The sequence below is a fragment of the Hemicordylus capensis genome, chromosome 1 (assembly GCF_027244095.1).
Source record: "Hemicordylus capensis ecotype Gifberg chromosome 1, rHemCap1.1.pri, whole genome shotgun sequence".
Classification (NCBI taxonomy): Eukaryota; Metazoa; Chordata; class Lepidosauria; order Squamata; family Cordylidae; genus Hemicordylus; species Hemicordylus capensis.
Window position 1 is genome coordinate 77,310,235 of NC_069657.1, and position 26,878 is coordinate 77,337,112.

The window sequence follows — 26,878 nt, forward strand, 5'->3', positions numbered from 1 at the left end:
TGATTGGTTGATGTCTCAGAGGCATCTAGACACTTTCATCCAGTTGCAGACAATTTCAAAACTAGAGATAGTTTGCTTTCTATATACATTATCAGCTCAATAAGGGATCACATGGTTGGGTTAAATGCCTGGCAAAAAGTGGTCAGTTCCATATTTGATATAGCATAGAATCAAAGGATTTACTGGAACCTATAAAATTATGTAAGATCTGCTAAGCAATACAAGGAATGATAGTATTTTGTAATTCCCATCAGCTTATTTTGAAATAACTCTCCCCTGCTCCACCTGCTTTTAAAATAGAGTTCTGTTGGACTAGACACTAGCATGAGAGAGAGAGAGAGAGAGCGCACTCACACACACACTGCCAAAGGACAAAACTGGAGGTGACACAGGAGATTCATAAATAGGCTCTCCTAAGTTGTTCAGGGTGAATAATAGATGTGGCAGAGGGGTGCTGAGGCAGGGAAGGTTTCATCCTTTCTCACTGTGCCATTCACCCTGCAAAGTGCCATTTCCCTCCACTACTGTGGTCCCCATATGAATCCACGCTCATGTAGCTCCTATTAACCCCATTTTTAAAAAGTGGTGGTAGGGGGAGATCCTATACATGAATCTTCTGCATCACACTTGGCCTGAAATTAAGAATGTTCAGTTACTCGCTCGCTTGGAATGGGCTCCATGTACAGATTAGCAGAAGGGATCTAAATCTGCTCCCTAGGGTTTCTGCCCGCTTGACAAAGTCATCAGAGGGGCTCTGCTCCATGTGCTGATGATGAGGGAGGCTCAGCAGCTGTGCACACAGAACAGGGCCTTCTCAGTGATTGCCCACAGGCTTTGGAATGCTCCCCCAGTAGGCATCCTCTCCTCAGGCTCCATTCCATCTTTTAGAAAGCAAATGAAATCATGGTTTTTTTTAAAACTCAGGCTTTTAATACAAGTGTTTTTTGTTGCTGCTGCTCTGTGTGGTGTTTCCAGGGTTTTATTGTGTATCTTTTAAAACTTTTAATTAGATTTGTATTTTTATATTCCCATTTAATATTTGTGTGTTTTAACTGTTCAGTCGTTTTGTATTATTTTTAAATGTATTGTAAACTGCCTTAAAATTATTTTAATGAATGGTGGTATATAAACCTATTTATTTATTCGATTTAAATAAATAAATTACTTGGGTGGGGCAAGCCTTAAAACAGTTGTTTATCATGGCTTAGCTTTGCTTTTTGCCCAGAGAAGCCTAAATTTCTGATGGTGGCATCTATGGACATAGTCCTTGCTAGCTGTTTAAAATGCTGTGCAGGCTTGACCCCTGCATAAAGGCAAGTAGTAGTTTAGAACTATTTTTAAAGAGAGAGAGGGAAACTCTCAGATAAGCCTTTTTTAAAAAATCAATTGGCAAACAGAAAACCATGTGGAAAATAGGAAGACATTTTTCCGGCTTAGAAGCAGACTCAACACTATACATAAAGAAGAAACCCATGTTTCTAGAAAAATGGTTTAGAAACAACACATCCCTGAAATGTATGCACCAATGTTATTCATTATTCTGAGAAATATAATTCATAATAATATACACAGATAAATAAAACTTGTCTATCTTTCAAGGAAATTTTAATACTGTATATGAAGCACTTGAAAGTTGAAATGTACTAATTGGTTCCTCATCCCTATAGGATAGTTCAAATATTATTTGAGAGAACATAACAGGGCCAAAATGTTCCTGTGTAAATCAAACCTCTGTTCTGTAAGTGTTCTAGGATTTTAAAAGGCTTCAAGGACGCTTAAAAATATTCCAGAATGGTTTTTATAATCCAAATCACATGGAATGACTTTTGGACAAGCTATCTTCCCCTTCCCTTCCGTCCTAATGCAGCTCCCTGAGACTCCTAAAAAGCCAGTCCTGTGTGCGTTGAAGACCTTCAGAAATGGCATGGGATGCAGCACAGGGCTCTGAAGTCAGCAGAGGGGAAAGACCATGTAGAAACTGGGTCCTCTGACCCTCAGGAGCAGCATGTCAGGCTGCTGCAGTAGGGTAGAGCAGAAGAGGAAGATCACTTGCTTGAGAGCAGTTGCACTCACACAACTTATCTAACCCACTCTCTTTTAAAATCAGCAGTGCTGTCAGTTACTACAGAAACTGACTTTCAAAAACACACCAGATATTGGAGGTTCTTCTTGCAGCTGGCTCAAAATTCACAAGTGACATGTCGCAGCCCCCTGTCTCGTAGAGTGTAGAACTGAACTTACCTATTAAAGAGAAAGTTTTAAATATAGGTTAAATGCTATAGTATCAACAACATAGAAAACGGGTCAATTTTCTATAATTCTCACTTACCAATTAAATGCACAAACTCCTTCTTAGAGCAGAGATACTTGGAAGGTATCACATGATCAAGTCAGCTTCAACCAATGATGCATATCAAACACACACAGGTGAACACTCACCTGCAAAATTGTGTGTATGCACATACCTTGCTTTACCCTGTCCCTGCATTTTCATACCCTACTGACACAATCCAACATGGAAATAAGACAGCCAGTATCATAAAGCCTTTAAACACTTCTAAAGGATGGCCACATTTAAAAAACTAAGTTCTCTTCTGGGTACTACTACATCCCAAGCAGAATATCAAAACTGAAAAAGCTATTACTTAAAATGACTAGGAGGATGGAGAGTGTTCTAGTGGAACATTAGATTTTGTTTTTGTTTTGTTGTTGTTGGGGTGACTGGGGGGGGGCGGGGATGACCAAAGAGCTATGATAATTACAGTCAGGGATGGAGACAAAGTTGGAGTGAGAGTTTTCTCATAAACAATACTACAGTTTGAGATCAGCCCATGAACCTGAGTGGTAGTTATATTTGAAAGTACCTATTTGAGCAGTAACGTATAGAATCCACTGCCACAGAACTCAGAATCTTGTCTGAAGGCATGAGAGGCAGCAAGTTCTGGGAACCCGTGCCATGAGGGGGTTCACTACCATGAGTTCTAGTATGGATTAATGAATAAGAAAAATAAAATCTAGCTTGGGTGGCTTCACAATACACATAGATATGGCATTGGTTAGTTGTCATGACACTTAAAAACTCAGTCTCTGACTGCCAAATGTTGAAAACCAACAAGGGATGTCTGTCAGCAGTATGGGATGCTTCTGATCTACAAAGGGTCATCTGACTGGCTGTTATTGGAAATAGAACAGGGGATTAGATAGATTCTTGATCCAATATGCTAGGCCAGAACGAAGACAAGATAGATCCGATCTGAGGTGCATATACAATACATGCATGTTCAGACTTGTTCTGCACCATTTATTGTACCAAGTGATTTTCATAAGTTATATGAATTAGAGCATTTTCACCATTACTTCTCATATTGCTAATTCTTTTCCTAAACAAGGAACAGTAGATTTACACAACTATGTTTTGCCAATTTCCTCTCTATACGACAACAAAACACAAGTTTTAACCTATAGCAAATTCACTTGCTTAGTGAAGAAAGATTAAGCAAAAAGACTAACTTTTGTCAGCATTTCAACTAGTTGCTGTTTCAGCAAACATATTACACCAAGTTAGCACATGTGTAGATCAAGCTTTTCAAATAACCACTTGCTGCTGCCTGTGGCAAAATAGAAGCCCATTCACATAACAAAGTGAGGAAATTTTTATAAGTGGTAAGAGCATTTGATATTTTTAGATTTCCTTTTTAGTCCTCAATGTGCCACAAATGGACAAAATAGTTGCTTGTTGTTCAGCAGGCTGGTAACTTTTGTGGTCTTATTTGCAAGACTGGAAGAAATGCTGGGTTTCTTTTGAAGAGATTTTTGAACACCAGAATACCTACTCCAAGCCATAGCAGAGGACTGCCTCCCACAATACAAAAAAATATATTTACAGATATTTACGACATGGCGTCCTCCTTGCATGATCAACCCCGCAATTTCTGAAAGCTAAATACATCTGTTAACATGCAGCAATTTCCCATTTTGCAGATGTATTTATCCTTCAAGTATTATAATGTTCATCATGGGGAAACATGGTGCTAGCACATATTTCCTGCATCGTGCAAAGCAGCTCGTATATTAAATTATAAAACAATGTAGATGTCCATATAATTGAACATGGGATGAAGAAGGCCGATTTCAGCCATGTGACAATGCATGGCGAATACAAACTCCACTATAGCTGGATCTCTTAGGAAAGCTGGTATTAAAGGCACTGAAACAATCAATAACAACTTTAATACAAAGTCCTGCTAACAGCTAGAAGTTAGTGTTGTAGACAATTTGTGCATTCTTGATAGACATATGCCCCAGTTAGTTCTGGCTTGTGCTCCCCTCCTCTCGGGTGCTGCCACACTGACAACTTCACAATATACACAAGGGACAGTCTCAGAATTTCTGAACTGCTAAGATTTTAAAAGTCTATATAGGCAGCACCTGTTGAAGACTCCATACAGGGCTTTAAGTGCTCAGAGGAATATGTACCCTAGTTGCTGTCAGTCAAGGCTACAACTTTACCCTTGGGAAAATATACAGAGGTAACCCTAGTGTACAGTTACAATTTTATTTCAAATATACATAAATAATTGTAATGGAAGAACCTGACATTCCCTTAATGGAGTTCAGGGAATTGATGCTTTTTCTTTTTTTGAGTATACATGCATGGCTATGACAAGTCTTGAGCATAACTTATGTTTTTGGCTTACTTCATCATACAGAAAAGGAACAATGAATTGAATACTGGGGGAGGTCAGGAAAACAAAACAAAAGGGAAAAACTTCAAAAGAGATGTCTTACAGACAAGGATGCTAAAATCTGGGTTGTGTTAACAAACAAATGCCATGTATACTGTAAGGAAGGAAGACTATACACATGCCTGTTTTGTCACAGGTATATGTGGTTAGAACCCAAAGCATGTGGACACACAACAGAATAGGTAAGTACATATAATAGTGCACATTTCTCCTTACATTTGTGTGTACCTTAATGTAATTCATATCTTATCTATTGCAGCTTTGTTTTGCTCCACAAACAACCAAGTGACACAGAAGCAAAAGCAACAGTATTTTATTAAAACCAAGCAGTAGACAGTGCCACCAAGCCCTCAACATCACATCTTTAAGAAGAACCTATTCATCTATAATCAAACAGACTTCAAACCCAACAACCCAGAGCCGAAAGAAAACACATCTAAGAACGAGTCACCCTTCAAAAAAAGTGTACATTTTGCTATTTTTAAGACTTGAATTATTGTGCTACCACAGGTCTTGACAAATCTAGGTGTCAGAGAACTATGGCACCTAGAATTTAACTGTGATGCCTATAGTAGGATATTCAGAGGAAGTGTTAAGAAGATCTTTACTTGTCCCAAACAGCCCTGTTTTTCTTCTAAGGATGTTACTTATAAAAGGGAATAAAGAGAAGCCCAGTCACCCTTCTGCTCCACAATGTCTGTCACTAAGTCTGGTAATTTTTCAAGTGTCCTTTGCTACTAAATTTTTGGACTGGCTCCTAGATCCAAAGAACATTTGTCAAGGCCTGTGCTATCACTATTCTTTTACAATTCATATCAGGGTGGATTAGATTTAAATCAAATCGATTTAAATCACGATTTAAATCACTAGTCAGTAAGACTAGATTTAAATCATATTTTTTTACATAAAGACTCATTCTTGCTGGTATAATCTTAAATAAAGGTTTCATTTTTGGTCCTCTTCTTGATAGAAAAATTGCCCAAAATAATCTTACAGAAACCACTGGAAGAGCATGACATTGTGAATGGATTAATGGAATTCATTTACCAAAAAATCTAAGCATTGCATATATACAGCCTCATCCTACATAATCAAAAACAAATCCTTATTTAATGATGAATTCCATTGGACTATAATGTATTTTAGATTTTTTCCTCAAAAAGCATTTTATTTTAAAAATCCTGTCTGAACTATTCAACTCCAAGCTATTCAGGTGATGTAATCAGACTGAATTCAGATGAACAGCTGATAACCAAATTTATAAGCAGCTCTCAGGACCTTGTAAATAAAAAAGTCATTACTTGGATTAGTTTATAGCCTGTCAGCATTTACTCAACAATGTTGTGTTCTTCCTGCACTGCTCAGTTAGTAAGTAAATAGTCACTCTATGCAAGTCTGAAACATCCAAGGTGAGAATGGGACATCTTGCCAAAGAATGGTAAGTGGAAACTGGCACTCCATGGCCCCACACAAGCCCCTAGCAGCAAGTCTTGGGTTGTCTAGGCTGGGGATAACCCATTTTTTTCCTAACTCACCCCTCACACCAGAAAGTCAACCCAACTCCTAGATCGGTTTCTGCAAGTCTAATTTTAGAGACGCCTGAATGGAGGATGATTCATCTTTCCAGGCTCACCACCCCACAACACTTTGTTCCGTTCAAGTCGGGGGAGCCCAGATGGCGCTGCAACAGCAGCCTGTTTTAGAGCTTCTGTTTTAGTTAATTTGTCACTTGAGATGGCCTTAAACTTTTAATCCTTTTTTATTATTTACACCAGTGAATGCTTGGTGTTGAATCTACGGTATTTAGAAGGTTAGTTGACCGCCTTATTGGAAGTCTGGAGGAGTGATCAGCATTTTGGAGAAGATGAGACCTATTCATTTTCTCTACCTCTGAGCTAAAATGGGAAACAAGCAACAATGGTCTAGCACGGGTTCTCCTCAGGCTGCAGTAAAATCTACGAAGCAGCTAAAGTTAGATGAACTCTTTCCAGTTAAGGAGCATCTAAGAAATTTAGTTACTGTTCCCAAACACAATGAATACTCCATACTGGAGTGTTCTACACAGCTATATATAACTGTTGATATTTGGTTGTGTACAGATCCATTATAGTATGTCTCAGGAGAAACTTTATTACTACTGTTAAACATTCTGTGGCTTAGATTCTAGTCATCATATATTATTCCTCACCACAACTTCTTTGGCACTGCAAAATTAGAGGCTCCTTGTAAACAACTGGAGCATCCATGGAGCTTTGGATCAGAGTGAAAGTGTATAAAAATGACTACACCACAGCAGAATATAGTGAGCATAGAAACATAGAAAGTGGCCTTATATCAAGTCATACCATGCTCCATATTGTCTACATTGACTGGCAGTGAACTTCCAAGTTTTCAGGCAGGAGTCCTTCCCAGTCCACCTGAAGATGCCAGGAATTAAATCTGGGGCCTTCTGCATGCAAAGCAGGTGTACTACCACTGAGCTATGACCCCATGAGGATTTACACCTAGAGAGAAAGCACCTAACGTTGAACAAATGTTCCATACTCTTTCAAGATGGGATTCATATGACTGGAGAGCACAATAACCATTGTCAGATAACTATATGCGGGCATGGTTAACTTAATCCTCTGGTGATGTAGCTAAGCCCCATGCTACCACTCATCTACTTTCCCTGCACTTTCAAGCAGCTACAACAGGTATTAGCACTAGGCTCAACTGTATGCTATAAAACCATAGACAACTGTCTCCTAGGAATGTGCACAAACCTGTTTGGTGTTCCATTCAAGGAATGCCGAACAGGTTCAGAATCCCCACATTCGAACGTGGGGGTGGGGGTGACTTTAAGGTGCGGGGAGGGTGCTCTCATCTCCCTTGCTGCTTTCTCCCCTCCGGAGATGCTTTCAACAATGCATGGGGCAGCAGTATACGCTCTTGCTGCCCGGTCAGTGTAAAACCAGAAGTAGTGGGTGCCCGCCACACACATGCATGGCGCATGCACACACACTGCGTGGCAGGCGGGCCCACTGACCAGGGCAGCAAGAGGGTATACAGCCACCCTGTGCCAGGATTTTTTAAAGCAGCGCTATAGGGGGGAATGTGGCAAGTGAGGTAAGAGCACCCTTCCCACCCCTTAAAGCCACCCCCCAGCCTCTTGGGTGTGGTTACTAGGTGCACCATATACAGTACATATAACAATGTAATTCTGCCCCCACATCATAGTCATCTAAATTGACTTCAGAGAAGAGAATGGGAGGCATAGCATCCTGGTGAACATGCTTAAAGTAACCAGTAAGAGAAAACCAAAAGAAAAGAACTTGGGGGATGGGGAGACCTTCAAGATGGGAATCGCAAGCTGATCCCTCTTTGTAAACTAGCTTGAATCATTTACAGCATTCCTAACACTAGTCTGCGATGAAATCAGCAGACTAACAAGCACTAATCTTGGCTGTGAGAGCTTCTTTAAGCATCTGCAATAGCTTACGAACTTCTCTCTTTCAAAAAGCAGCCCCTGAAGTTACAAACTGCTTTTGAAATCTGCCCCAAAGCAGCTTGTGACATAGTACCGGGGCTTCCATGGAGTGAAGGGAGAGAAGGAAAAACCATTAAGCATCTCTCTGCATGCCTGCAGTGTCATCCAGTCAGCCATACTGCTCCCTAGGTCTAACTCCTGTGATAGCATCAAACTGTCAGCCACAGAAGAAAAAGGGGAAAAAATCACTGCGAGGTCATAGCAAATGCTAAATTTTAATTCCTTTGATTAAATGACATTATTCTTCAGGAATAAAGTTGTGGGATGGAGATCTGTAGCTGTGACATTTGACAGCTAGCAACAGAAGAACTTTGCCTTTGCTGGCCTGCTGCCATCAGCTTCAAAGAGAAACAGGAAACTAGCTGATTCAGTCATAACACTCCTCACCCAATGAACAATGAAACAAACAGTTTCCTTTGGGACTGATGACGGCAGCTATATGTAGTTCAGGATGGGGAATGGTAGCTGCATGCAAATGTTTCTAGTCACAGTAAGAGTACAAAAAACGCCATTAACAAAACACAGCTTGATTCTGCAATATTTCAGCAGAACAGTAGATGGCACTTAGCAGCTCTGAAAACCTCCCCAATAGCTTCCCTGCTATTTCCTTTGCAGCAGACTGTTTTTAAGGACAAAGCATACAAAAGGAATTCAGATATTCTGAAGCTCATCCAGCTTCTCCAGTAGCTAATATAAAACTCTGTTGAACTCAACCAGATAATAAAGGAGCGGGAGGTAACTCATGGATGAGGAAATTAGCACAGAAGCATGCCACTCAAGCTGATCCTGTCCTGCTAACACATCAGTTTCCTCTTTCAGCTAGCAGCCATTAGCATGATCCCTGTGTAGCTTGTGGCTGTTAGCATGAATGTTTGATTCTGAACTACTGCAATACTGTTCAGTGCTCAAAATAGTTGGTAGTATCAATACTGGAGACAGCTGAAGTTAAGGAGAAGAGCCTGTGAGGGGTCCACCCTATTTCAGGTACTTTTGCTGCCACCACTCAGATCTATTTGGCAGGATTTGAGAACTCTCACTTCTTCCCGCTCTTAACTGTCTGAATGTCATCCAACCAACCAACCTCTAACCATCACTTCTCTCACACTCCAACTGCCTGCCCTCCTCCTAAATTCCAAGCAGAGTTTCCTTATTCCTCCTGCAGGGGTCTCACTTTTGCTGCTGCCCGCCACTCAACTTCCTACACATACTTAGACGTTTATATAAACACTAGTATGTGTAAGCCCGTTATAATAACGGGCTCGGGGGGGGGGTGCTGCTCTTGGAGGCCAAGACCCGACGGGAAGAGTGGAGAAGGGGAGGCTGCCGCAGCTCACCATGTACCGCACTGTTGCCGCTGCCGCGGCCGCTGCCATCGGGGCCAGTTGCCCCGCCGCGGCCACTGCCACCTCGGCCCACACTCTCCTTTGGCATTGGCGGCGGCCGCTTCTCCTTGGCCTGCCGCTCCTCCTCCTCCCGGCCCTCTCACCGTGGCGGCGGCGGCCGCCATCAGGGCCAGTCGCCCCGCCGCGGCCACCCCCACCTCTGGCCGAGGCCACGGCTCTGCCGCCCCCTTGCCAGCACTCTTTTCCCGTTGGCAGCGGCCGCTTCTCCTAGGCCGCCGCTTCCCCTGTTCCAACATGGCTGCCCATCTCTGGGCGGCCATGTCTTTTTGGGCCGTTCTGGGCATGCGTGGCCACACACCTAACCATTTTATGGTATAGGATAAGTTCCAAAACACATATAAGCAATACAATAAATAAGTTTGACAACCAATATTGGAAAATGCAAAATATCACACACCCTTACAAAGGAAGAAAGAAAGGAGTGAAACACACACACCCCAAACACAGGATACCAAACCCAAAAGGGGAAAATGTAATGAGCTGAATTAACTAGCTAGAGAAACAATTCAAACTGGCCCCATAAACATTACTCAGGGCAGCTTCAACAACTTTTGTTGCCACAGCTAAAAGCAGTGCAGTATAGTACAATTCAAGTATGCCTACCAAGTAGTAAAAAACTGATTTCAACAGGGATTTACGGTCAGGAAAACATGGTTAGGATTGTAGCAGAATAAAAAGTGTTAGGAGCATATATTCTGGGAAATTCCTTGAGGACCATAATGCCCAGTTTTAATGGCAAAGGTCATCCTTTCTACCAAAACCTCAAGCTAAGTCACTGCCACAATGTGTTCCTGTTTTATTCTTCTTCTCAATGAATCACAAGATGGCAACGGAACATTTCAAAGCTTTATTTTGTCACAAGAGAACAGTAGGAAAAAACGATCTACCAGAAAATGAGACACTCTGGAATTCAATATTACTAGAGTGATCTGTGCAATCTTAAAACTTTAACAAAATTAATGAGAAAATTAGCAATATTTTCTCATTAATCTAGATACTTATGTGATAGTGTATGCTTACCCTGATTATTCCATTAAGTCCCTTATGTTCCAAGCAAATCTCCAGGTAGCCCAGAATAAAATATTGTCATTATCCCTCTAAATCAAAGTACTATAATTTCATACCCAATAACTTGTTGATATCTAAAAAATGAGACCCTAGAGCATTTTTATTCATGATCCATGGTATGCTTGTATAAGTTTTCCCCCTGCATTAGAAAATGCCAAGCAGTGATTTTCCTACAGCTTCAAATATTAATAGGATTCTGTATAACAGATCTGACAATTCAGGAGTCATCAGATGTCACAATTTGTGCTGTAGTACAAATGTAGAACAGTTCAACATTAAACACTCTTTGCAAGTCATTCCTATGACAAATTAAAACTATTTCTTCTTAATTCAAAGCAAGTTTGTTCAAAAATGACTAAAACTACATTTTCAGCATGTTGCTATTTCAATTATTTAGATTTCAGAGTGATGTGAAGTACTATGGATCTTTCAGTTGCTAAAATCTAAATATTTTCTACTACAGAAATTGGAAGTTTCAGTAAATATACCAAAACAGTTTCAAAAGCTACAATGAGAACAGCAATATAAGCTCTTTTAAACCCAACCACCAATTTTGAAACTGTTACCTGCATTCTGGATACTAGTGTTGAAGACCAAATAAAATTTTTATTCCGCTAGTATGATGAAAGTTCACTAGCACTGACAGCTCCGGAGCCTTTAAAACTCACTGTATAACAGTAGTTTGAGAGATGGTAGCTTCAGGTGCTTTGATGTGACCAGAGTCTAAAGAACTACTGGTAATTCACCATCTTCAAACAATAATTTCTGTTCTAATGTAATAGTTTAGTCTATAAAGTGTTGCAAATGGGGGATGAAAAGGACCAACAGCAATGCACTATAATGAAACACACCCTCTAAATTCTGAAATGAAGCAAAGGCTAAGCAAGTTACAGTGCATTAAAAGCCATAAATCTGCTGCATAAACACTTTGATTTCACCAAGGTTACATAAGGCCTGCATACCAAGTTCATCGTGTAAGCTGCTACCCCCTACATCAGATGCATTGTCATGTGATGCTTCTAAGTGGACACTCTCACTTCTCACCAGCAAGGAAGCGCTAGCGCTGAGCACTGCTGCCTGGGAATGGGGGCATGACTGGACTTTGACTTGGGTTGTGGACTGCTGCCCTTGTTGAGCATCTTGAAGGCTATGGAAGAACACGGATGGTGGAAACATTACAGGGAAGAACACAGAAACAACAGCTACAAACTAAGTTAACACTTCTTTATATTTTTTAAAAAGGTAAACAAAAACATATAGCAAAGCGAAAGAGCCAGTATGCATGAAGTGCAAGTTATGACAAGCTCAGAAAGAGTACTACTAAAGATTAGCTGGAAAACTATTCAGAGACACACCAGTATACTCTCTTATTACTTTGCAACCGACTACATCTTCCAGAGCTCTGTCCTAAGCAGTACTGAGAATGCACAACTGTGTCAGCATCAGAAGTGTCATGTGGCGATATACAAAAGGAGCACTCAATCTTCTTTTGCTAACAAACTGCAAACTTCACTCTTTCATGCAAGTTCATAAGCAAGCTCTGGGAAGACTAAGTAATAAATGGTCTTAATTATGTTGATTCTGAAATGCAGTTGTTTTTCCTTAATGATTAAAATTGTTTAAGAAAAACCTATGAGTAGACATTTATGCAAAACATGGTTTTCTTTCAAGTCTTGCATTTTTTAGGTAATGGAGAAGAGATCATGGTTTCTATGAATACTGTACAAATCCAGCAGAACTGTGCTACTGAAAATTAAGCAGTCTTTGAAAGAGATCAGCTCTCCATCACAGACACACAGATGTGTGGTCCAGCACACAGAAATAGGATGAATCCAAGACAAAAAACCGCCCAGAGACGTACATTTTGGGTGGTATAAAAATGTGTTACTGTGGGGGACCACATACAATACAGATTGTAAATGCACTTTTACATTCTGAAATGTAATGTCCATAATACTGAAGTGCTTTTAGGTACAAGTCACATAATATTGTTTATGAAATGTCTTTTAAAAACAACATTAAAATTAAACTTCATAAGCTGACCACTGGAGATTTGTTTGTTTATAGCAAGATGTGTTTCACTTTGAGATACAACATTAGGTATATGTTGAGAAACAATATTAGTTATTCATGGATCCTAGGTGTAACAATCGTGCTGTGATCAACCAACTACTGAAAACAAGATTGCCAGGGGAGCAAGAGCAGGAAGGTACCTTGAAAATTACTCTTTGGCACTTAAAAGAAAATATTTGGGGTTCTACAGGAAAAGTAGATATTGGGCAGGATCCAAAAACCATTTACATGTATGCAAAAAGTCCCATTAATTTCAATAAGACTTAATCATGACTAAACAGTCTGGATCCTGCCCAATGAATTTAACACTTAGCCCAACACTGGGAAAGGGTCAAACAAAATGGGAAATAACCTTTTTCATTTGTAATACAAAAGGGCATATAATTCTATTAAAGGGCATAAAAATAAATTCTTGTCTCCAGTAAGGGCTATAGCAGGTATATCAAAAAAATTCCAATACAAATCTCTAAAAACTGAATTTTCATGTTATAATAAAACCTTACTATTACAATTTAAATGCACCCGAATTACCATTTGTTCATTTTTAAATTATATTTTAGTAAATATGAATAATCTGGTTTGTATTGCTTGCAACATACATTCCTTTGTAGATATTAAACCATTTTGATGCTTTCATTTTCTAATCAGCACATTGTTTAATAAGTACATTGCATTTTTAATTATAAAAGAAAGATACAAAAGCTAAAATATTAGCATGAGACTTTATACTAAAGGATAAAAAAAGTCTCAGAAAAAGAGAAAGAACAGGCCACACCTAGACGAAGTCCCACTGCAATTAATGGGGCTTAGACATGACTAACTTGTTTTGTTGATTACAACTGTGCATAGTCATGAATAACTAGTCTAGATGTTGCCCAACATATTTTACTAATTGAAGCAATTCTCCCTTCCTTGCCATCCTCTATATCACTCTATTCCTGCTCCAAATCACTGTACTCTCTTAGTTAGTAACTAGGAACATTTCAATAAGACTGACACTACTTTATAAGTGAAGCAACCAGTGAAGGGATAATAAATTCCAGGGCGTTTTTCCATACATCAGGCTTTACTGCAAGTTTACTGTGAGGCTTTACTTTACAGTAAAAGTGGACCTTACAGTTCTAAGTTGCCCCCGCAAAATGACATAAGTGGATTTTTTTACCCTAGATATAAATCAGTCAGGCTACACTCTAACGTGTGATGAAAAACCCAAATCATGGGTCAAAAGTGCTCTCTGATAGCTTGCAGAGACTTCGGGGTAAATCTGGATGATATGTGAATGCACACCTCCATTCTGGAGGAGATGCAAGATAAAAGCCCTATGTGAATAATGCCCAGGAAGTGTATTTATAAAACTTCCATTAATTGTTTATTTTTCCTTGGGCTGCTTCATATGCTTTCTGCTGACGTCCTCTTTGCATTATTGAAGAATAGATTCATGTACCAGCCCACTCTACCATGCACCTAAGATAACTTATTAAACAGATGTTACATGAGGAGAACTGTAAGATTGCAGGTCTGATTTGTGTATTCTCTTCCTCCCCTTCCTTGAAGGGGGAAGAACTACAAAAATTTTGCCTTCCCCAAGCAGGGTCTGCTTCAGTTATTACTTTAGGTGTGGCCAAGAGGTAAGACCCATTCAGCCATGATACTTGCTGGGTGACTCTGGGCCAGTCACTTCTCTCTCAGCCTAACCAACTTCACAGGGTTGTTGTGAGGAGAAACTCAAGTATGTAGTACACCGCTCTGGGCTCCTTGGAGGAAGAGCGGGATATAAAATGTAAAAAATAAATAAGACAACACTCAAAGATGACTCATGGTTGAATAGGTATATAGATCAGCGCCTTCTGCTGTGTCATTCAACTCTTTTGACTATAATTTTCATTTTGTTAATTGGTGGTGCCACCTTTTCCTAAATGAATACAAAACCATCTATTTCAGTTCACATCTATTAAGTAAAAATGCTAGAGTTCCTTGCATAGAGGATTTTTTTAAAAAAATCCCTTCTCTGTGCAATCACCCTTACTGCAATCTGCACTGTATATTTTTAAGAGTAGCAATGTGGAATAGGCTAAATATCTACAGGGTACCGAGATGACAATGTACATTCCTAAGACACTGTCTGAGCAGAGAAACAGAGCATCACTACCTGATCATTCAAAAAACATAATAATTTCTAGGGATCGGCACGAACCGGTTTAGTGCCTCTTTTGGAAAGCGCCAAACCGGGTTGGGTGCCCACAGCCAAACTGGTTTGGCAGGGAGTGGTTCCCTTTAAAAGTGCCATCCTGCCGCTTTTCCGCGCAGCAGCGGTGCTGTTTCTGGCAGCCTGCACACAGCATCAGCATGCAGGCTGCAGGGAGCAGTGCAGCAGACGCACACAGTCTTTGATATAGCCAACGCTGTGCCTGGAAAAGTGGCAGGGTGGCAGCAGAACAGGTAATGACCTACTTTTTAAGGGAACCGCTCCCCACCCCACCCCACTCCACCCTGCATGACCCCTTCGTGCACATCCCTAGTAATTTCTTAAATGACCACTGAATTTTTAAATGTTCCTTAGAGCACTACTTTGCAGTATTAACCATATAAATATAAATAAATATATGTTCACACTTAAAACCAATTAGCAAAAAAGAAAAAAAAAGGAGGTTTTAGTCTTCTAACCAAGCAATCTATCCAACCCTCGCTGCTTGTACATAGTGGGTGTCAAAATTTCTTTAAATATTTTACACTTTGAAGCAGAAAAATATTTAAAATATATTTTCCAATTCCTTTTTGATACCAATAGTGCCAATTTTTAAATATGCTTATTTCTTTGTGACATTCTTGTAGTGCTTTAAGTGAAAATTTTATTTATTGGTTTTATTTATATACCGCCCTTCCAAAAATGGCTCTGGGCGGTTGAAACTTTTTTGGGGGAAAACTTTTGAATTTTTTTTAAAAAAATGATAATATGGTATTAAGTATCAGGTTCCTGAAGGTAATACAATAATTTAGAAGTGAGTGAATTAGAAGTGTACAGAGAGCATCCTTAGTGCAAGAGAATAGTCTATCATGTTTTCCCTTTTAGAAAAAAGCCACTCTACAGAAGAGAGTATGTTTTTATTTTGAGATATGACGTGTGTGTTTCTTTCGAACAGATATAATTAATCACAGATAAAAATGAGAAAGTGACGTTTACATAGCAGTTCTACCATTCTGTACAGCGTTAACAAAATAAAGTTCTTCTACACAGGAAACATAGCTTTTGCTGCCATTATGTGACAGAACCTCTTGGGAAGCAAAGTTTTCACAAGCACTGCTTTAAGATCTTGAGTTTCTTCCCCACCCACCCCAAGCTGCACAGCACACTACAAAGACTGTAATTTTGCTTCAGTTACAGGCAATTCAAGAAAATTATTATTGTTTAAGCAAACATTAAGAAGAGATTCAATAAGGAGTACAGAATTACAATGAGCATAATATCTTATTAACAAGTATGTGCATCCAAATCGAACAGAAATTGAACTAGAAATTGAACGAACAAACAAATAATCAGTCAGGGCTTAATTTTGTCAAAGCAGACACAGCAAACATTGCTAGGTCACATACAGGCTAGAAAGAACAGTGTTAGTCTGAATGGCCCAGCAAAAATGTTAATGCTCCATAGTACCTCTTTTCCTGTTTATATGCAAAAATGTATGTTTATATGCAAAAATGTATTCTCCTGACTCAATTTGGTTAGGAAACAAGCAGGGCGTTGGATGCCTTTCAGAAGCTACAGAAATTGCAACCCCAGATAGACTTCCCTGAATGTAAATCCAACCCAAGGTCAAAGGGTCTAAAATTCCCTTGGTACAGAACTCTAGTAGTAGGTTTGCAGCCACCTCTGCAACTACTTCCACGCGGCTAAAGGAACATCCACAAGCTTAGCTCATGAGGTTCCTCTGAAGCTGAATTTAGCAAACTGCGCCGCCAATGCCCAGTCCCTAGCAACTAGAGGGGCAATGGCTACAACTAGGCAGCTAGTGATAGATGTAAAGTGGGTTTTACCTCTTGAGTAAACAGGTTTAGGTTTGGCATGCTATGCTGCCAGCCTAACAAAATCTTCTGGGAAATAGGTAAAATGATTATTCAGTGCCCTAATCTAAAAGAGTTCCTATAGATATAGGTTTAGGCTATATTCAAGAGGTTTAGAAATAAAGACATGTCCGTACACAGAAATAGTTCCACACTGGAGATATTTAAATGCTGCAAAATACCAATAGTTGTAGAAATAGTACAATATTATTTCAGAACTGAGCTGGCAAGGGTTCATAATGAGCAGATCATAAACATCAGATCTACTTACAGTTCGCTTTATGTGAACCCTCCAACGCCAGTGAATTGTCAACTCCAATATAACAGGTACAGATAAGTTATAAGATATTGTTGTACCATGCCCTTCTAAAGTACATGCTAATCCTATCTAACACAAACTTAAAGATCTTCATTTTTAGATTAAATATTTTGAGTTTTCACCAAAGTCTAGATTTAGTACACAGCTTAGACAAGCCACAGAATCTTAGCAAGCTTTAGCATTTTATCTGAATACTATAGAAATGTTTCACATATCTATGAAGGATGATGCTAATAAGGCTCCCCCTTAGTTTTCCTCCCAGAAAAGGGGAAAAAAAATCAAACTAAACCTATTTAAAATCCATAATGGAAGCTCAGTTGGAATGTATACCAAGGAGGAGGAAAGGCACCACCAAGTTCAGGACGACTCCAGCATGGCTAGCAAGAAGAGTCAGGGAACTTATAAGAGGGGGGAAAGACTTCCTTCAGAAAACAGAAGTCCTGCCCAAGTGAAGAAAAACAGAAAGGAACATACAGATGAAACTCAGAAAATTAGACTATCGTGCAAAAGTCCATTAATTTCAGTAATGCAAATTAAAAGGTGAAACTGATATATGAGACAGACGCATTACATGCAAAGCGAGATAAGTCAAGCCTTAATTTGTTATAATTGTGATGATCATGGCGTACAGCTCATGAAAACCCCAAATCCACAATCCCAGAAAATTAGAATATTACATGGAACCAAGAAGACAAGGATTGAAGAATAGAACAATATCGGACCTCCAAAAAGTATACAGTGTACTGTGCTTGATTAGCCAGCAAACTCGCCTGACCTGACCCCATAGAGAATCTATGGGGCATTGCCAAGAGAAGGATGAGAGACATGAGACCAAACAATGCAGAATTGCTGAAGCCCGCTAATGAAGCATCCTGGTCTTCCATAATACCTCATCAGTGCCACAGGCTGATAGCATCCATGCCACGCCGCATTGAGGCAGTAATTGCTGCAAAAGGGGCCCAAACCAAGTACTGAATACATATGCATGCTTATACTTTCCAGAGGTCCGATATTGTTCTATTCTTTAATCCTTGTCTTCTTGGTTCCATGTAATATTCTAATTTTCTGAGATTGTGGATTTGGGGTTTTCATGAGCTGTACGCCATGATCTTCACAATTATAACAAATTAAGGCTTGACTTATCTCGCTTTGCATGTAATGCGTCTGTCTCATATATCAGTTTCACCTTTTAATTTGCATTACTGAAATTAATGGACTTTTGCACTTTTAATTTTAATTTTCCGAGTTTCACCTGAACTCTGGCAAAAAGTGCAAGGAGACAATAAGGGGAAAAAGAGTTTGAGAAGCATATAGCTAGAAGTGTCAAGGGGAATAATGGAGATCCCTTTAAATATTTCAGAAGCAGAAAACCTGCCAGGGAGGTGGTTGGACCCTTAGATGATGAGGGCATGAAAGGGATTATTAAGGAGGGCAAGGAGATAGCAGAGAAGCTGAATGAGTTCTTTGCATCTGTCTTCACAGAAGAGGATACTGACTATATACCCGCTCCGGAAGCAATCTTCTCAGGTTTGAAGGCTGAACTGGGCCAATTTGAGGTGGTGAGAGAGGATGTTCTAAACTGTCTTGAAAAACTAAAAATTAACAAATCACCGGGGCCAGAGGGCATCCACCAAAAGGTTATGAAGGAACTCAAATGTGAAATTGCTCATCTCCTAGTAAGAACATGTAATTTGTCCCTTCAATCAGGCTCTGTAGCAGAGGACTAGAAAGTAACTAATGTAACTCCAATTTTTCAAAAAGGGATCCGGGAGGATCCAGGAAACTAGAGGCCATTTAGCTTAACTTCTGTGCCAGCTAGGTTGATGAAAAGCATATTTAAGGACAAAATGGTTAAATATAGAAGAACAGGCCTTGCAGAACGAGAACCAGCATGGCTCTTTCAAAGGCAAGTCTTGCTTCACTAATCTTTTGGAGTTATTTGAGAATGTCATGTGGATAAAGGTGATCCAATTGACATAGTATACCTGGACTTCCAAAAAGCTTTTGACAAAGTTCTTGAGCAAATTTAGCAGTCGTGGAGTAAGGGGACAGGTTCATGTGTGGACTGGTAACTGGTTAAAAGACATGAAACACAGGAATAAATCGACAGTTTTCACAATGGAGGAAAGAAAGAACTGGGGTCCACCAGGGATCTGCACTGGGATCAGTGCTCTTTAACTTGTTCATAAATCATCTTGAAATTGGGGTAATCAGCAGAGTGGCCAAATTTGCAGATGACACTAAACTGCGCCGACTCCTTGAAGAGAACAATCTCAAAACAGTGGTGCATTAGCTGGTAACCTCCAGGCTTGACTACTGCAATGCGCTCTACGTGGGGCTGCCTTTGTATGTAGTTTGGAAACTTCAATTAGTTCAAAATGCAGAAGGTAGATTGGTCTCCGGGGCAACCTGGAGAGACCATATTATGCCTGTTTTAAAACAGTTGCACTGGCTGCCGATAGGTTTCCAGGCAAAATACAAAGTGCTGGTTATTACCTTTAAAGCCCTGAACAGCTTAGGTCTGGGCTACCTTAGAGAGCACCTTCTTCTGTATGATCCTCATCGCACATTTAGGTCATCTGGAGAGGTCCGTCTCCAGTTACCACCAGTACGTCTGGTGGCGACTCAGAACTGGCCCTTATCGTTGTCTGCTCCTGGCCTATGGAATGCACTCCCAGCAGATATCCACAGTTTAGGCTCACTGTTGGCCTTTAAGACTTGCTTGTTTGGCCCGGCCTTCCAAGGTTTTAAAATTGTCTTAAAGTATTTTAATTTGTCTTAAATTATGTTAAAATTGTTTTTATATTGTTTTAAAGTAGTATGTTTTAAATGTTTGTTTTTATGTTTTTAAACTAGTTGTACACCACCCAGAGCCTCTGGATGGGGTGGTTTATAAATGTAATTAATAATAAAGCAGTGAAATCCAAAAAGCTCCAAAAGGATCTCTCTGAACTGGGGCAGTGGGTGACAAAATGGCAAATGCAGTTCAATGTAAGCAAGTGTGAAGTGATGCATACTGGGGCAAAAAACGGCAACTTCACAAATACACTGATAGGGCCTGAGCAATCAGTGACTGACCAGGAGAATATCTTGGGGTTGTGCTGGACATCTCATTGAAAGTGTTGATTTAATGAGTGGCAGCTGTGAAAAAGGCAAATTCCATGCTAGGGATCATTAGAAAGGGGGCTGAAAATAAAAATGCTAATTATAATATGCCCTTATACAAACCTATGGTTCATCTACATCTGGAGTATTGCATACAGTTCTGGTCACTGTATCTTAAAGATGACATTGTAGAACTGGAAAAAGCGTAGAAGAGGGCACCCAAGATGATCAGGGGCCTGGAGCACCTTCCTTGAGTCAAGGCTGCAGCATCTGGGGCTTTTTACTTTGGAAAAGAGGTGACTCCAGGGAGACATGAGAGAAGTGTATACAATTACGTTTCCGGGCAAAATACAAAGTGCTGGTTATTACCTTTAAAGCCCTGAATGGCTTAGGCCCAAGTTACCTTAGAGAGCGCCGCCTTCTGCGTGATCCCCACCACACATTAAGGTCATCTGAGGAGGTTCATCTCCAGTTACCACCAGCTCGTCTGGTGGTGACTTAGAGGTGGGCCTTCTCTATAGCGGCTCTGGGGCTGTGAAATGCACTCCCTGCGGAAATCCACAATTTGAATTCTCTATTAGCCTTCAGGAGAGCCCTTAAAACGTATTTGTTTGGCCTGGCTTCCCAGGGTTTTTAAATCAGTTTTAATATTCTAACCCGATTTCGGGGCTTTTAATCACTCTAATTGTTTAATTGTTGTTTCAAAATGTTTTAAAATTGTTATATTGTTTTTAATTTGTTTTAGCTCTTTACTGTTTTAGTGGTTTGTTTTAATTGTAAACCGCCTTGAGCCATTTTGGAAGGTAGTATATAAAACAAATCAAAAAAGAAAGAAAGAAAGAAAGAAAGAAAGAAAGAAAGAAAGAAAGAAAGAAAGAAAGAAAGAAAGAAGTAGAGGGCGGACAGAGAGAATTTTCTCCCTCTCTCCCAACACGAGAACCAGGGGTCATCCCATGGAACCAAATGCTGGGAAATATAGGACCAATACAAGGAAGTACTTTTTCACACAGCACATAATTAACTATGGAATTACCCGCCATGGGATGTGATGATGTCCACTAGCTTAGATGGTTTTAAAAGAGGCTTAGACAAATTCATGGTGGACAGGTCTATCAATGGCTACTAGTCTAGTGGCTATAGGCCACCTCCAGCCTCAGAGGCAAGATGCCTCTAAATATCGGTTGCAAGGAAGCAACAGAAGCAGAGAGGGCATACCCTCACCTCTTGCCTGTGGGCTTCTCACGGTCATCTGGTGGGCCACTGTGTGTAACAGGATGCTGGATTAGACCGGCCTTGGCCTGATCTAGCAGGTCTATTTTTATGTTCACCATTCTTTGTGTACTGTGGATTTCAGGTGCAGAATCTATACCTACTGCCAAGGTCTATACTGACTATTATTTAGGAAACAGAGTGTTTTACACTATACATTGTAGACAGCTTCTAGGAGGGACTGAAGTCATTCTGGAGTCTTAAAAAACAACTCTTCTACAATTTGCATACTCTTAATAAATTTAAGCTTTAAATGCTGAACCAATATTTGCTCAAAATATGACAAAGATGCAGCTAGTCAACTGACTTGCACTGTTTGACAGATAAAATTCCAACACTAAACTCCACCCAGTTGGCCAACCCTTTCCTAATACTCAATTTGGTTCTTCATTATTATTATTTTCAATGTGTCATTTTGACCCCAAAGAACAAAAGAGGTACAGGCTCTGTTCACCTAAATTGTAAATTTTAACTGTTTAATACAGATATGCATTAGCTCTCTTTTTGCCTCAACATTCTTATCTTTTTGATAATCTTTTGGAATAAAAACTGACCACCACTATTAAGCTACTTACTTAGCCACTGCCAAAATATCAAAGTAATTCTACAAATACAGTAAAAATTAGTCAAGTCGAAGCATATATCTAGAACTGGCTGAGGGAAGTCTATCTTGATTTGAGAAGCAAGTATGATACACTTTTGCAGTGACCAAAGAGTCAATCTTTTGCAACAATTTCTTTTCAGATTTCTAGAGCTATCCAAAGCTTAGGAATGCAACTTATACCACTGAAAAACCATTTTTTGGGGTAGAAGGCTTTCTAGATGCTAGTGGAGTATTTAGCATGGACTGAAAGCATCCCACATACTGTAAGGATCCTGCATTCAGCTTCCAGGCAGCAAAGTGGAGTCAGTGGACCAGGGGCCAGGCTGAAGAGATCAGGTTGCTGTGGGAGGATCCAGGGTGGGTGAGATGACAATGAACAAAGCCCAAGAACCAAGGCAATTGAGTCCAAAAAAGTAGCCACAACTATCAGATGTGCCTTTTCTGTGCGTGCTTTTTCAATGCCTTAGAAAGAAGTGGGGAGGATCGGAGAGCAGTACTCCACAGGGTTGCTAGGGTATGCAATCCTTCTACCAATTTTGCGAATCAAGTAAAATAATCTTGTGGTTTGCTGCAGGTCTAATGTAGCCTATCTGAAGCAGCCCTGCTGCAAACACAGATGGCCTCAGGCCCCACTCTGAGGGGTTGTGGTCAACTTAGTCTGCCTTTTTGTTGTTGATTCTACTGCTGACACAGTGGGCTAACATTTAGTATTCTGCCCACTGTAGGAAGAGTTATGTGTAAGGAGTAAGATCTGGTGCCACCCTTTCTGTTCACAAGGGCCATCTTGGTGACAGCTCTTCTTCCCTTGAGTAGCTAGACCAGTCTGAAGCTCCAGCCAGATAAATGATGTGGCGTAGCTTCATTTCTTATCGTCCGCTCTGTGCTATATTTTTCACGTAACTGTGCTGTCTAGGTTTAGGATGGGAATGCCCCAATTTGGTTATTAGGATCTATTTATCAAGTCAAGGAGATTAGTAGTTAAGGACAAAGGTAGACATTGACTTGATGGTAACAGGCAACCAAGTCTTGATGTGGCAGGAGTAACCACTGCAAGATCTCTCATGTGAAGCTACGCGCAAGGTACTGTGTCAATTCAGGCTACCATTAGCCCCAAAAGATGGGGCAGAGGAGCTTCTCCGGATGTGCCAGTGTGAGACAATCCGCAGACCACACTGAGTATTGGGAAATGAGTATTTAAGTTTGGGTACACAAATCCATGAGAGAGAGAACAATCAGATGTTAGTGTCTTTCAGTGCTCCAAAGTGTAGTAATTTTTTACTTCAATACAGGTGACTGAGTGCTAGCAAGGACGCTGTGGTTCTTCAGACAATTCAGAGTTATGTGAATATCCCAAAGATCCTGATCTTAGGACAGTGAATATAGCATGTTGTCATCCTAGCAGAGGTAAATACGTATGCCTTTAAGGCAAAGATGGACAAGACCAGCAGCAGCATGAATAACTGCAACTCTGGTGACACTCTAGGATCCCTGCCAGAGGTTCCTCCTTACTACTACATCAGCGGCCATAGTGAGGCTTTTTTCTGGAGGAATCTTGAAGCTCATCTGCCCATAAGATGAAGGACCATGCAAAATACAGATGTTATCACTAAAGCACTTAGGGTTCGAGTAAGAGCTTCATCAAATTTTTGAGGGGCTATGTACAATTTAGTATCTGTAGAATGTTTTCCTTGTCTTAGAGAACTATGGCACTAGAGAACAAGGCACCTACTAAGAGAAGTTCCAATGCTTCCATAATGGCCTCCAGTGGAACCTAGTGTCTACTGGGGGTGCAATTCAAGCACCTGCTGTATAGGTGTGCCTCCCACTTAGATCTTATGGCTTCTTCAAAGTAATAAGGCAATGACACATTGGGGAACTTTGTTCTTAGGGAAGACTAGGGAATTCTAGTACTGAGACAGCTTTGACTAGAAGTACTGTACCCCTTTTTCCAAGAGGCACTGGTGAGCATCAGAAGGTTTGGCACTGTAGAGCAAATAACAGTGTGCATCAGCAAAAGGCTCTGCCACCACCAGTTGAATGGGAGAGGGGGGACAGAAACCCTTTCAGCATCCATATTAACCGGAGCCTAAGGTTCCTATCTGTATTCTTCCAGAGCCGGATGTATTAGTTCTGCATGAACACACAGTTTCGTATACATTAGAAAAGGGTGGGAAGAAAGAAGTGATGTCTTAGTGGCAGCTCTGTCCCTTCTGAGTACTGCCTCTGGCAGGGAAACTGGCTATGTCATTGCCTGCATCCAGCCCGATTGGGAGGGCGGCGCAGGAAGGAAGAGGCAGAGCCATTTCTTACAAATGAATTTGCATGCAATATGCCACAGTGTATTCCGAGTGGCAAACACGCCACTAGTATGAAAAGGGCCCAAGAGTTCATGAATCAAGACTAATGATGATTCAGCAAATGTGACTGAAATTATTTTTGTTGCATTTACCTGAACAGCAGCATGGAAAATGAGAACTATGCCTAGTTCTGCATTTTCCTTAGAATACAGAAGGAATTTTTGGTTGATTTTCAATAAATATTCCTACAGTATCAAGATACATACAAAGAAAAAGAAGAAGAAAGGCTAACTTGTCTCATCTCATTAATTTCAATAGTGCTTAACCATGACTAATTTATTCTGGATGTTGCCCATTATTTCTTTAATATTACCAATACAGAAAGAGTTCGGTTTTTTAATGCCAAATGCTCACTAAATTCAAATAACCACATTTGAATTTAGTGAACATTTGGCATTCTGTCTAGTTGTCTAGCTTCAAGGATGGTTCTGAACAATCAGGATAGATGTAAGAACTGACAAATTCCATGAATTCCATATGAACAAAACAAGGCACTATACCAACCTTAAAAATAAATATCCAGAAGTATTAAACAAGGACTCTTCATGAATGGAAACGGGTTAACATAAAAACAGGAGTCACAATTAATTAGTATTTAAAATTTCAAAATCCAACTACCACCAGAACTATGGGATAGCAGATGCATTCATGAACGCTCTCAAATTTGTTTCCACTCACTGATGAAGTGCTAGCGGTTTCCACTTTCATGTATTCTTCTTAGCTTTGTTGATCAATGGTATGATAAAGAGAGAGAGCACTACTCCATCTGCCTCATTTGGTTTGGTGAGTATAAAATGTATTTTGGCATCTTTTGCTTCACACAATCAGTGTCTTAGATGCAAACATGTAGCTCTCCAAGTGAACGACACTCATGCAAAGGAGGTCCCCAGTTTTTTATTATTTCCCTTTCCTGCTACAACAGCACTGTATGCCATATGGTTTAGGAGGGTCTCAGCCCTTGGTAGTGGATTTTTAGGGGACCCTGGGAACTGCTGAGTAAAAGGGGAGGGAGTAATGTCCTATTCTGTGAGAGGAACTCTGTTTCATTCCAGAAATAAACATTAGGGCCTACATAACAATTGTCTTGTGCATTTTCAAAGCTAATATTTGTGACATATTTAATGTACTGTCATCCCTCGCCAACCGTGGGTTTCCCAATCACGGTTTTAAGTATCCATGGCTAGGAAATTGTGGCAGGTCTCGCCAACCACGACCTGAGTATCCATGGCTTGGTGAGATTTGGAGGCAATTTGGGGTTTTGTTTTGGTAATTTCTGGGGCTCAGGGGATGATTTTTTTTTAATTTTTAACTGTATTTTTCAGTCTTTTCCTGGCCACGATTCCCCTAACCCCATTTCTGATGTATTTCTATTGCTCTCCAAATGCAGATTTGCCAACTGCGAGGTTTTCCCCAAATGGAACCCTCACGGTTAGCAAGGGATGACGGTATTTGTATATGTGCTTTATCTTATTATATAATCATTTTCTGATTCTACACATTAGTTTATACTCCATATTGTTTCTGGACTTGTAGTTTTATTCCGTGATATTTGTAATAGTATATAGATATCTGTATTATCTTTATTCTGTATTGCAAGTCTCATCACTGGCTATTAGCATCAACTAACTGCTGAAGATAGGAATGTAAGAATACCAGGGATTATAATAATTATTAAACTTCAGATTGAGTCAGATTTCAAAACTGATACAAATGTATGGGACTCCAGAAAGCCCAAGAGTATCTGATGGCTAGGAATTCGCAGTACTTTCCCAGCCCTTCACAGTGCTTTCCGCACCCCCACCCCAACATGACTCCCTTTCACATGCAGTAGCACAACTGATACCAAGAAAAGCACTTGGCATTCATAAGATTTCTTTAGAAGCACCAAAACTGCAGGAGTACTTTAGAATCAGATGTTTACCTTAAGCTTTTACAGTAAGACTATTTATTACTTTCGTCGCAAACAGAACTTTTGTCGCAAACAGGAGTTTGAGACAATTCTTAGTATATTCCTTTCATCCTTAATTAAAAATTACAGTAAGCAGAGTTTAAAGAATAGACATGAGCAATTAAATGGAATAAAGAATTTTAAACTTAAACATTGTAAACAAAATTTAAGATTCAATTATATGGGCAAATGGCTTGCCACACAAATTCCATTTAATCATTTTTTTTAAAAAAAATAGTTTTAAAAACAGCACACTGATAATGTCCCAAAAGTTATATGAGTCAGAGGGAGATTTCTCTTTCTCCATATTGAACGCATCCACTTCTTGCTTTCAGATTCAGAAGCTGATAGACAGATGCATCATTTAATGCAATTTTAAATTTTGTGTTTGCGGGGGCG

General features: G+C 39.9%; 1 protein-coding gene across 6 annotated transcripts in view; it reads right to left on the reverse strand.

The window, feature by feature from the left end:
• The window catches only part of PCNX1 (pecanex 1), a 136,325-nt gene that overhangs the window by 56,543 nt on the left and 52,904 nt on the right, over positions 1–26,878 (reverse strand). For 3 of the 6 annotated variants that reach the window (XM_053312790.1, XM_053312795.1, XM_053312780.1), the window contains exons 8-9: positions 11,708–11,892; positions 2,151–2,241 (exon numbers count right to left, since the gene is read on the reverse strand). In XM_053312790.1, coding sequence (XP_053168765.1) covers positions 2,151–2,241; positions 11,708–11,892 — 276 coding nt within the window. The remainder of the gene's footprint in view (positions 1–2,150; positions 2,242–11,707; positions 11,893–26,878) is intronic. The other 3 variants (XM_053312817.1, XM_053312806.1, XM_053312805.1) reach the window with 2 other exon arrangements.